The following is a 13,484-nucleotide window of genomic DNA, read 5'->3' as shown; positions in this document are numbered from 1 at the left end:
ACTGCCTTGTATTACCTCAATGATTCATTGCTTACAAGATTCTGCTATTTCCTCTGGCATCTTTCAGATGCATCAGCGTAATTACAAAATTACCATCAATTTTTATTGGTGTAATTAAAATATAATAACTCCTCGAAGATTAGTCACCATCTTCCTTTTTAATGGATTCTGAAAGAGAATTGTGACCGGAGATGATTGCCTTGTAGCTGTTTGCTTTCCCCAAATTCCTCCCCACCTCATCCGCATCTCTCCTTCCAAAGGTTGGGGCTGAATGATAGTGTGCAGTAAGTGTGCCAGACAGTGCTCTCAATGGCAAGCTGTGCTGTTTTAGCTGGTTAAACTCCAGGAGTCCCCAACGCACATTCTGGGGTCCCCAAGCTTTAGCGCTTACCAACCTGTGCCTAATTAGGTAAGGAATCAGGTAAGCAGGGTGCGTCCTTCCAGGGAGAGAGTACACATTCCATTCCAGGTACCACATGTGCAGGTGGTGTGTATGAATCCCTTCAGTTTCGTTTGGATACGGTAATGGGTTTCCGCGAGTGTCAGACACTGGGCTGACCAAAAGAAAATGGTAGCGTGTGGTTTCATGGGCACTGGCTATCCCCTGGTACTTTGCCTGAAGGGGCCATTCTTCCATGTCTGAGTCTAGGCGGTGGGCGTTGGCTGGTTACTGAGCCTTACGCTCACCACAATCCTGGCCGCCTGTTCAGGTGGACATTTCCGGGGAAGGGAATTTCTGCCTCACTTGCTTTGGCCTGTCTAAGCTGCCTTTCGACAGGCAAGCGAGTGATGTATTCGAGGCCTTGAAAGACTATCCAATATTCTTGGACAGGAATTGTCAGAGATTTGGGCTGAGTAATGCAATGGGAAGAATGACTTCACCTCCGCAGCTTAGCTTCCCCTCCCCCCCCCCACCCTCGCTTTATATTTTTAACCCACTGAATTGCCATTGCATGGCTTATCCGTTTTTGTGAAGGAGTTGTTCTGCTGCCCTATGAAGCCTTAATAATAATCCTTGCTTTTGATATTACACCTCTAATTCCTAAACATCTCAACGTGCATCACAGGTAATTGCTGTCAAGTATAGTGAGCGTATAATCATAGGTTATAATAATAATAAGAATAAATGTTAGAGCTGGGCCCGGTATAAACACTCAGCTATAGAAGACATTCCCTCCCTACCCATCACCCTCCCACCCACATCCCCTGCCAAACAAGGCTGGAAATTTCAATGGCAGGTAAAGAGTTAAGCTGTTCTCCAGGTCCCTCTATAGGGAGAGAGAAAAAAATCGAGCCACATCTGTCTTGAGTTTCACTTGGATTTGTCAGGTGGATGAGTGCTCCCAAGAGCCTGGTTCAGCCAAAGTATTTTAATTTGACAAAACACCTGATTTATTTTATCTGTCTGATGAGAGGGGCTGTTTGTCTTAATACCGCCTGTCAGCTCCTTGCTCCGATCAGAGCAGTTTCCAGGCAGCAGCCTCAGCGCTGGGCTGTGAGCACCAGCATGTGCAACTCTCAGCTTCCCCCCTTCCCTGGGGCACCTGAGAGGGTCATGGGGGAGGCCGTCACACCCAGGTTGCCTTTTTTCATTCAACATTAAGTCTCTCCCCCCACACCTCATCTCTGCTACCCCACTGCTCTGGCCACTAAGCAAACCCTTGTCTGCTTCATGTTCCCTGCCCGACCTCCCCATGTTTTCATGCTTCCACTCTGTGGTGCTCCCTCCCAAAATCCCTTCACCTCGTGCCCTCTCTCCCTGCTTTTGAAGCCTTCCTAAATGCCTGTCTCTTCACCATAAGATATTTGGTCAACATACTTGAACTGTGGAGTCCTGCAGCTCAGTGGTTAGAGCACTCGCTTTGCAAGCGAGAGACCTGAGTTCAATTCCAGGCAGGTCAGGGCCAAACCTTGGGCAAGTTTCCTTACTCCACACAGAGCCTAATAATAATCCCTCCAAAACCAAAAACAATAATAAATTAGTCATTTTCAATCCACGGCTGTTTGTGGGACATTGCTGTGGGCAATTGGCTGCCGTGTTCGCCCACAAATATACAGTCAATTCACTTTACAGTGTGTTCTGTGAAGCACTTTGGGATGTCCTGCCGACGTGAAAAGCGCTCTATCAAATGCAAGGATTATTATTGAACGCTTCCGCCCACCCCACCCTTCCCCTATTCCCACCTTGGTCGGTGATCCATATCATGTCTGTAAAGTACTGAGGTCTTAACCCTATGTGAAAGGTGCTGTCAGGATGCAGGAGTCATGTAGAAAACAGGAACATTCCAAACCTGTTGCTGGGATGACCTCTGGTACTCCCTCCTAACTCACTGTCCTTTGCCTCTCGCAGAGAAACCTGACCGTGGCTACTTATCACTTCCAAACCAACTCCGAGATAGATTGTGGCATTTCTGCCCCCTCCCTCCAAACACTAGCTCCCATTGGCACTGCTCTCTAGTGCCCTGACCAAATGTGTAAAGATAGTGAGTACATACTAATCAGTTACAGTGAGGGTCTCAGTGGCATGAAAGCAAATGTAATTTGTTGCTGTTGTTGTTCAGGCTAGATAACAGCTGAGCCTGATCCAGTCCTGACTTTACATTTGCACTTTGAATACAGGAGAGGGGATGGGCAATGGTGGGTGGGGGGGGGAAGAAATCTGCTTGAGTTTTCTACTATCCATCACAAGAGCCTTGAAATCTGATTCTTACCCTCTCTAACTGTATAGTTCATTTTAACGCCCATCTATTTCTCACTGACGTATTGTCAGTGAAATCCAGAACCACTCTGCACCTTGTTGAATGAGCACAGCACTAAGGCAGGACGGGGTGAATTATAATGAGTAATGCAGAATGATGTTCAGAGAGGGGTCAATAAGGGACTTCATTTATGCTTGGTGTGGACTCTGGTCATTAATCTATGTCCTGTCAATAACCTATGATACCACACTCTTGTCTTTTTCGTCTTAAATTATGAAGGGGAGCCCAATCTGGTTTGAGGCTTGAGGTTTTAGAAAGTTCGGAGACTGACATTGATAGTTCCTCGAGGGAATTCCTGGGACATTATGATGATAAATTCAAGTCTCTGGCAAAGCAGTTGACTGCAGTGTGCTTGCTCGCAGCCAGTATAAAGGCAGAGAGCTCTTCACTCTCTGTAATGAAAACAGCAAGTGGTGAACCTCTTGCTCTCCATTCTCCAGGAGGTTATTCGGATCTCCTTTCTGTCAGGCTGTGTTTCACTAACTTTGGGGGGAAAATGCACATTTGTCTTCTTTGGCAAAGTTAGAACCACAGAACCATAGACATTTTCAGTACAGAAGAAGAAGAATGCTTGAATTCTGATACAGTGCCTTATCATATCATTGATATGTCTCAAAGCTCTTCAGCTAATATATTGTAAAGTGGATTAAATGTATATTTTGTGGAAGAAACACAGCAGCCAATTGGGCACAACAGTGTCCCGTAAACAGTCAAAGATTTTTTTTGGAGGGATCATTACCACCAGAAAGCGATCCACCAATCGGGTAACAACCAAGTTCCTACTTACTGCTAGGTAATTAGAGGCATGTGGAGTAAGGAAGTTTGCCTAAGAAGGCCATTCGGCTCATTGTGTTTGTGCTGGCTTTTTTAAAGAGCAATCATTCCAGTCCCATTTACCTGCCCCTTCCCCAATTTTAGCAGCAATTGCCCTATCTCAGAGCTGGCAAGGAGTAGAGGACAGCCACCCTCCCACCCCACACCAAGCAGAAACACTACCTGCCTTGACCAGATGACCTAGACCTTCATTCCAATAATAATCCACCGATTAGACTGTCCTGTCATTTGGACCAAAGCACAAAATTCAGCAGCGAGAGGCAGGAGAGCAAGACCCAATTAAGGGAAAATGTTGGGGCAGGGAATAGGAGAGTATTAAAAATGATTACCGGGAACATCTGATAGGATTTCATCAACCAAAACGGATGAAAGTTTGATATCAAGCAATTTGCAAAATTATTTCGGCTCCCTATTCCTTATGGAATAAAAAATGCAATTTTTCAAATTGGTGATTTAAAAAAAAGGAGCATTTTCTGACATTTGATGGTTCCTCGGGTTTGATTGTCCAAATCTATAAGAGCCGTCTCTGGAACAGAACCATTGGAGAACAGAACCAGTGAGAGGGTGTGGCCTAGCCAGTGTGATATCCACTATTCCTGGGCCAGAGAATCAGTGAATATTACTCGTCCCATTAGGGATGCGTTGATGAAGACAGGACTCGCAGCCTGTATCCAGGCCTTCACCAACCGAGCTCTGGATGTTACTACCAGAAGATACACTAAAGCTTTGTGACATGACTAGCCCTCAGATATTATATTTATTCATCCATCCACTTCCTTCTGTGAGGGAGAGCGCCCAGACCCTCCTCTGCACCTAATGCAAGGAATGAAATTGGGAACCCATAGAGTTGGGTGTGTTACAGACACTGGGTGTTACAGTGTTACAGGTGTCACAAGGGCAGCACCCGAGAGAAGCCACAATTCACAAGGACTAAACTGTCTCGACTCACTGCGAAAGGTGACTGATGTGGGTAGCTGACATGCCACACTGCTGCAGTAGGGGGCGCTCTTCTTGGGTCGGAGCCGATTGTTGGCACACTTTCCTCCTCATTTCTCGACCCCTGAAGCCAGGCGACTCTCGATTTATACCGTGTGCCTGACCAAACTTCTCCAAACTTAACACTGAGGGCGTGTGTGTGTGTGTGGTGTGGGGGGTTTATATGGGTGTGTGTGTGTTTGGGAGGGATATATCTATGATCCAGCATTCCCACCCCTCACATTGACATTAGCAACAATCACAGCAAAGTAGTTCTGAAACGTTTACCCTACCCTGGGAAAAGAGATGGCCTCACAGTCCAGCCCCACATATGGTAAACGTGTCTATGTTATAAATAACATTTGTGCCTTTTTTTCCCTTAATATAAAGTAGGATTATTATAGCTTCTGTCAGAATGAGAAACTGGCAAATATCAGAACATTAGAAAGATTCCTTCAAACTGTCGAGAATTTCCACTTGGCCTATTTTTGGTACCATGTGAGATTCCTCTTAATTTCTTCATGTATGTCTCTCTATATATAATGTAATATAATATGTGTCTATATGTGGTGTGTGTATATAGGTATGCATCAGCATATATATATATAGGTATACAGGAGGACTGTGTGTGTGTATATTGGTGTGTCCGTGTGTATATGTGTATGTTTGTGTGTGTGTGTATCTCTGTGTATGTGTGCGTGAGTGTGTGTGTATGTGTGTGTTTGTGGAAAGCTAACAAGGACGGCGTATGAGAGGGAAGCATTTGATGTTTTGGCCGGCCAGAGGTAACCCAGTGATAGCAGTGTGCCAGACAGCAGTGTCTGATCGTCACATCTGACGGGTTGTGAAGTCTTCACTTCAGAGAGGCCGGTCACCGGCTCAGCGTCTGCTTTTAGTTTTGTTTTGATACGGCCTACTTTCAAATACCACAAGTTGCGCCTGTGAAGGGCAGGAAAAGTCAACAAAAAACAGGGGAGTGGGGGGTGGGGGGGAGGGAGAGGATGGCTGGAGAAAGCTCTGATCAAAATGCAGGTCTGCGGACATAAAAGAAGCTTTGTGGTGAGGGGTAACAGAGTCCCCTTTTTTCCCCTCGCTCCACCGTCCCCGCTCCGATTCTAAGTTCGACGCATTTAGAAAATAAGCCCTTCTCTCCTCTTTGAAGAGCCCCAAGTGAATAATACAGATAAAAGACTTGAGTGTAAAAACATCACAAAGAGTTGTATTATCTTATCTCTCTTTTTAGTCGGGACAGCTGAACCATTATGACTAATTTTCAATGACTTTTCTTGAAAAAGGAACGAACACTGCAATTCCTTTGTTGCGGCATCAGTTGGCTATTGTTAGGGCTCCCATATGCTGCTACCCCATACCCAGTACATTAAGATCTTTATAAATGCTGCGATTGTGCTCTGTGAGGATGTGTAGCAGCCGGTGGAAGAGCTAGCAATGCCCAAGTCATGTCCAGCAACCCAGGCTGACCACTGAAACTGGTCAGTTCTACCCAGGAGCTGAGCAACTGAGATCGATACCTTGTCAAAGCTTCAAACAATATCCAAGATTGTAAACGGGGAGAAGTGAGGAAGTGTGTGTGTGTGTGGGGTGGGAGGGGGGGAAGAATCTACACTCTCCCTCATTTATATACCTCTAGTGCCTGCCATCCACCCTCCCCACACGCATACACACACACAAACTCAGAGTGGGGGGTGGGGGCTGGTGGTTGGGGAGTGGTGGGGGCGCGCGAGAAGAGATATAAAAAGCTAACTTTTAATAATAATAATCCTTGCGATTGATATAGCTCCTTGTCATATCTTTGAGACGTCTCAAAGGGCTTCATAGAATATACTGTAAAGTCAATTGCGCACAGCAGTGTCCCACAAACATTTGTGGATTGGGTGATCAAATTATTTTTTTTTTGAAGGGATTGTTATCCCTGGAAAAGCGATCTGCCATTCGACTACTAACAGGGTTCCTACTTATTGCTAGGTAAGAAGAGACGTGTTGAGTAAGGAAAGTTGCCTAACATTTCGCCTGCCTGGGAATCGAATCCAAGTCGTTTTGCTTGCAGAACGAGTGCTCTAACCAATATGCTACAGGACTAGACAAGTATATCAAGCATTCACGCACAAATACACGGTCAATTCACTTTACAGCATATTCTGTGAAGCGCTTTGAGATGTCTAGAAGGCGTGAAAAGCGCTTTATCAAATACAAGGATTATTATTATTGTTAAGTAACTGCACTTGAACAAAAAGAAGACATCTCAGAAAGGCCTTATAAAGGTAAAAACTGAAGAACAATACTTTAGGATGCACCAAAATAGTAAAAACAAGTGGACACAGGTTTGGAGTTGGGAGCAAGGCAGAGTGGGTGATATCACGCCATAATACAACTCAAAATACCTCGCTCTTATGTGCTTCTGCAAAGCTCCATTTCAGAGAGCCACATGGGATTTAACTCATCTTACCCCCACAGGCATGCTTGAATCAGTATTAATCGATTACTCTACCCTCCATTATCATCAGCAATCACGTATATTAACTCCGTTGTTCAGTGGCTGCTTCTAACGATTTACTCATAATCACTTTTTGCATCTTCCTAGCGAGCTGCAGTACAATATCAATTCAAATCGCTTAGATATTGATATTGCATTACGATGCACGCCCGCCTTGCCCCTCTGTTAAATAGGCCTTTGCAGTTGCACGCAGCTATTTTCACTCAACAACAACAACAAGATTTCATTTATATAGCGCCTTTCACGTCGGCAGAATGTCCCAAGATGCTGGACAGTGGGTCCCCAAGCAGTGGGGAAATGGTCAGGGTGAGGAGAGGGAAGGGAGGGAGCGAGGAGGGGGTAGAGAGTCGAGAGGGGAGCTGAAGGCACAGTTGAAGAGAAAGGTCTTGAGACCGGCCTTGAAGGAGGAAAGGGAGGAAGCAAGGCAAAGGCACTGGGGGATAGAGTTCCAGAGCCTAGGGGCTGAGAGGCTGAAAGCTCGGCCACCGATGGTAGGGTGGTTAGGGCGGGGGATGTGGAGCAAGCGAGAGACCTGGGTTCGATTCCCGGCAGGGCGAAATGTTGGGCAAATTTCCTTACCCCACACCCCTCTGTTTACCGAGTAGGAACTCGGTTGTTAGTTGATTGGCGGATCGCTTTTCTGAGATTAATAATTCCTTTTTAAAAAAAATTGGTCATTTCAATCCAGTTTTCCTGGCTAACAAAATGCAGTGTCATACTCCAGGACAGATCCCACAGAGGATTTAAAATGTGAAAGGCAAGAACTTGTGCATGCTTTGCTGCTATTTCTAGCTCTGTGGCTTGGAGCAGCTCCAGATTGTGTCTTTTTTAACGTTGTGGTTTTGTACGCAAGATCATATCTCTAGATTCATCACTCTCCCTGACTGCCAAATCCAGGTGTGAAAGCGCGTTGCTACCTGCAAGCCAGAGAGAGAGAGAGAGAGAGCAAGCATCCTGCCAATAGATGCGTGCAGGGCACCCAAGTCAGCCTCCCACTTCAGAGCTGGACTGAACTTTGTGCTGTCAGAGCCCATTCCTACAGCAGCACAGACTGAGACAACAACAACAAATTGCATTTATGTAGCACCTTTTACATCGGGAGGACATCTAAAGGGCTGGACAATGAGGGGTTTGCAGCCGAGCTGCGGGTTGGGAGAGGGATGGAGGGCAAGGTGGTGGAGGAGGGATGATTCTGGACCTATGGAGGTTTGGAGCAGCAAGCCAGATTTATACTTATCCTTCCCCTTCCCATGTTTGTCCCTTGACTGAATAGCCAATTTCACTGTTAAGAATCCTTGCGTTTAATAAAGGGCCGATAACACCATTTCAAAGCACTTCAAAAGGAATCGCTGCAAAGTGTAGTGACTGTGTTTTGTGGACCAACGCAGCAACCGTCCCACAAACAGCCATGAAGCGAGTGCGTAACTTTTATCTGGGGGATTGTTGGCCAGGACACCGGGAGAAACACCCTTATGTTTTTGGATAGTGCCATGGGATCTTTAATGTCCACATGAACAGGTTTGCAGGACCTCAGTTTAAGGTGTTGTATCAAATGCAAGGCTTATTATTATTATTATCATCATATATTAGCTTGCCGTCACCCAGTAATAACACTGTGTGATGGTGTGGTCCATGGCATCACAGGGTCGGAAGCTTATCAGGTTAAATCAATCATAGTTAATCGCTTAATTGCTCAACACTCGCTCATAAAAAATGATATCATTGCCTCAGGCTTCTCAGGAACTGAGACATATTAAATTGAAAGATTTTTTTTATATATATAAATATACAAGGTTGTTTCAATTAGACTGTTTAGCGATATTGAGGCAAAGACATAAATAGAAAAAATCTGTGCAAAAATAATTTAATCACAACCACAAGAAAAATCCATCACAAGTACACTATTACATTCGTTATTTTCCTGGTTGTTTTGGCAGGTGGGGGAGGTGGTGGGGGGGGGGGGGAGAGGGATATTTCAATTAAGTGTGTCATATTAACCGTGGTAACTGGCTCTCTGTGTAAACACTTACTGCAAAAAATCCTGAGAAAAGGTCAGTTTGGTTAGATAAATAGGGAAATTAAAATATTTTTTTGAAAAAGATGGGTCCCTAGCGCATGCACACATGACAGTACAATTTGTTAAATCGTGCACACAGCTCTTTCCTTAGTTATCTCCTGTGGTTTCCTTATGTCCTGCTCCCATTAGAATGCTTCTAGACCGATAGAAGAGGCAAAAACACACACAACACACACACACACACACACTTGTCACAAAATCAGGCAAGCAGGCATCAGGAATAACCTCTGCTTTTCCCCTTGACTCTCCATGCTCAAAACAAAAATCACTTTGCCTCACACCTCTTTCCCTGCTCCCAAACATCTAAACCACCCATCTCGTTCACTGACGCCCTTCAGTCAAATTCTCTTTACCCAGAGGGTGATTGATGACTGAAACAGACTGCTGGGAAGGGTGATTTGTGGCCAGGACACAGGGACTCATTTAAAAAGCAGTTTGATGCTGTGATGGGAGGACGATACGGTGAATGTTGTGGAGGGATGGGATCAAATGGGTTGAGGGGACTTCTTCATCCAAACCAATCTTATGCCCTCCACAATTCCTCCCCCATCCTTGCTCGGTGTCCACCGCTTCCCATTGCTAAAATTTAGGTGTTCTGTAAAGTAAATGGTGCTTTGCAAATGTAAGTGGTTATTGTTTATTCGCATTGGCAAAGCCACTGGTGTTTTAATCATTTAAATTTATTATTTAAACCCGATCACACCAGAGTGCTTTTCTCTGACTATAATCTTATACATTTTAAATAATTATATGGAATATATAATTATGTATTATATTCCACGTTTCGCCCACAAAATATACAGTCAATTCCCTTTATAGTATATTCTGTGAAGCGCTTTGAGATGTCTCAATGACGTGATAAGGCACTATATTAAATGCAAGGATTATTAATATTATTATTATTATTGAAAAAGCAAAGGGAGTTTCTCCCAGCGTCTCGGCCACCAATCCCCCAGCCAAAATAGGTTGTTCACTTCACAGCTGTTTCTGGGACGTTGCTTTGTGGAAATAGACAAGACTGCTGCTTCAAAATGCAGTCACCACACTGAAAAGCAATTAACTGTGGAGCGTGTTTCACCATAATCGGTGCTACATCACATTAATTAACCGGGGTTATTTATCTCGTTTCTCTGCTGCCCTTTGCTCCCTTGCCTTGCTTGTCTCTTGTCCTATCTGCTTTACCCCTTCATGCCGCTTTCAATCTGTTCCAATCTGCATCACGTTCCTCACAGCACGGCGAGCAAGACCCTGTTAAATGCTCCTGACAAGCTAATAATAAAGCGTTGCGGAAAACAGGTTGTTTTGTGTAACCAAAAGCCACGTGCAGTCGTCGCTTTATTGTCTGTGTCTCGCTGTACGGCACATCAGGAGCAGTGCAGCTATCAGCCCAGACAGCAGGGTATTACTGCTGCTTCACTGGCTCTCTGCCCAGGGATGCTTGCTGCCCACAGTGGCACTGCCACAAAAGGCAAACCTTGGGCACTTTGAGAGGGAGAACGAACTCGAGTTATCTTTCACTAGCACAGACTCCTCGCTCCAAAGTAAACATCTCCGGCTGACAGTCATGCAAAGCCCAGCCTGCACCTCACACGGGCTCTGACAGACCTGTGAATTAGTCGCTGTTCAGAGACTCATTCAGTTTTGCTTACAGCTATATCTCTGCCTAATTGAAACCTTTTAATAAACACATCTCGCAGATATTGCTCCGGGTTAATTACCATTCTGGGAGGCCTGAAATTCCACCTGGTCCTATAGCCTGTAGGACCATTTTGTCTCAAAATTGAAGAATTTAAAATTGAAATTGAATTTTTTTTAAAAGACCAGCTGATAACAGGAATCCTGCGGCCGATCACTATGCAGCGCCTCCTACTGGACTGTGTGTGTAGAGGTCAGGTGCAGGACAGGATCCATCCAGCTTTTTTGCAATTTGCCAGCTACACGATCCTATTTTTTCGCCGGAAGCTTTATAGAGCAATTTCACGGGTGCTTAGATAATGGGTCGGGACGTCGACCATTTGGATTGGTGCACCAAGGGGAAAAAGTGCATTAGAATTTATGAAATACACCTTAATAAAACATACCTGCAACATCAAAGCAGAACCACCTGTTTTTAGCGCTAGCTGCTGTTCATCGGGCTGCTGTGCAGGTCAATTCAGTCACCCAAGGGGACACACACTTAAAAAAGGGGGCCAGTGCCCACCTTATTCCAACGGGCCAAAGGCTTTTAAAAAAAGAGGGTCGTCCACATAAAACACCCCCTATTCCAATGTGTGACACATTGGCACAAGACATTCCCAGTCCTGTCCTCCGTTTAATTCATCAAAACAGACCCAGATGCACATAGATGAGCACCCAAAGAGGAAGGTGTTGAGACGGACCCTAAAACCGTCCCCATTTCGCTTCAAAATTTAATTTCAGAATGCAATAACAATCCTTGCATTTGATACAGCACCTTGTCATGTTGATGTGGCTCAAAGCGCTTCACAGGATTTTACTGTAAAGTGTAGTGACTGTGTATTTTGTAAGCAAACACGGTAGCCAATTTGTGCACAGGAATGTCTCATAGACAGCCACACAATGAAATGACCTATTTTATCCGGGGTCACTCAGCAATGTGGATTTGTCTTCATTTTAGCCCTAATTTGGAGGCCAGACTGAATTTTAAGATCTGTGTACAACAGGCTTCCTGTTTCTCACAATTCTTCTTACATTTTAAGAGGGAACAGTCAGACCTGGGAGCATTTGGGGCCTTAGCTCCTGTGGTTGTTCAGAATTTTCTTTCGTTCTTCCTTCAAGATCTCCCTCAGGAGCAGTTTCAAAATGGAGGAAAAAAAAGGTACCTTTAATTTCACCCAGTATTTCGCCTGTGTTCAGTCCAGCCATCTTCTCCTTCCAATCTTTTGAGAGAAACTTCTCTACACATGAAGATTCTGTGTGGTGGGGAAGGAAAAATAAGACTATTTAGGGAAAACAATGTTGCAACAGTCAAAAAGTACATTTCTTCATAGGTCACAAGAAGCCCATTTGACTATGCATTCCACTTGACTGACATCTCAATCAATGCACAACTCGCACACACACACATTAAGCCAACACACCATCTCACAAGATATCTTCAGCTATTTTTTCCACTTGGACCTTAAACTAACTGTCTCTCTGTCCCTCATTCACAGATTCTCGTCCTATTAATTTCCTGCATTTTGCCCGTCAAATTCCTAATGCGATTCCTAAGTCTAAAGCCTTTACCCAGAGTTCCACTTTATTTCCTCACTCCTTTCTCACACAGCTGAAATAATCTTTCCCGGCTTCAATCTGGCTTTATTGGGTTGCCCTCTTGCCTCTTCTAACACTTCTATGTTGTTTTATATTGAAGTTAGGTTATATTGGGTCATTTTGCAGTACAGGTTTGTGTGCAGTACGTAACGCACAGAATAAAGTTTTAATAATAATCCTTGCATTTGATATGGGGCCTTTCACATCGGCAGGACATCTCAAAGGGCTGGTCCACAATCCTCCAAATAAAATCAACCTTTCACTTTCTTGTTGTTTGTGGTAAGTGCAAGTTCGCTGCCCGGTTTGCATGCAAAAATACCCAGTCACTTCACTTCATAGTGAATCCTGTGAAACGCTTTGAGACATCCTCCCGGCAACAGATCAAGTACGAAAAGCATTATTGGTAAGGTTATTTGGAAGCCGAACTGCAGGAGTTTTACTGCAATTCTGCACCATCCAAACTTTTAAGGCAAAATGATCTTGCAGGCTAAAACTAGGTGGAATTTCATGCTACCATCCCCTCCTCAGCTCCCACCCCTCCATTGGCGGAAACATACGCCAAGAACATTTAGCTTTTGACCTTTCTGAAGTGGAATCTCGACAGGTTCCAAAAGAGCAAAATAGCATCAAAGCTGCTATTTCCAGTGTGTGTGTGAACGTCTCTCTTTTACTTGTGGTTTTCCTTTATGAAGCTTCTTTTACAAATTATATTTATTCCTTTATGTACATCGAAAATAAATTATTTGAAGCATCCGATCTCAAAACAACAATTGATCAGTCGACTGCAAATAGCAGTAAATAACACCCGAGATCTGAAGCCTGAAAGCCGGGTGGGAATGAATGTGTTAATGGCCTGTAATACAGAAAAAAGGGCTTCTAATGGTATCAGAAAGCACAAGATCAAAGGTGAGATACACTTCCAGACTTCTCTTGGTCTTTTATGCTTGTGAGCAGCTTGCAGCACTTCCTCCAAGCGCTTGCTTCTCTCCCCCCATTCCCCGAGGCTGCGACACATACGGGGTACGACGGTTGCTCAGACACTGGCTGCCTTTCA

At 44.5% G+C, this 13,484-nt stretch overlaps 1 protein-coding gene across 4 annotated transcripts in view; it reads right to left on the bottom strand.

Annotated features, from left to right (window-relative positions):
- sox6 (SRY-box transcription factor 6) overlaps positions 1–13,484 on the bottom strand; it is a 280,677-nt gene that overhangs the window by 85,665 nt on the left and 181,528 nt on the right. For all 4 annotated transcript variants that reach the window (XM_042341433.1, XM_042341434.1, XM_007887524.2 and 1 more), the window contains one exon: positions 11,998–12,087. In XM_042341433.1, the coding sequence (XP_042197367.1) occupies positions 11,998–12,087 (90 nt within the window). The remainder of the gene's footprint in view (positions 1–11,997; positions 12,088–13,484) is intronic.

The sequence above is a fragment of the Callorhinchus milii genome, unplaced genomic scaffold (genome assembly GCF_018977255.1).
Source record: "Callorhinchus milii isolate IMCB2004 unplaced genomic scaffold, IMCB_Cmil_1.0 Scaffold17, whole genome shotgun sequence".
NCBI classification, from domain to species: domain Eukaryota; kingdom Metazoa; phylum Chordata; class Chondrichthyes; order Chimaeriformes; family Callorhinchidae; genus Callorhinchus; species Callorhinchus milii.
This window is presented reverse-complemented; position numbering and strand designations above follow the sequence as displayed.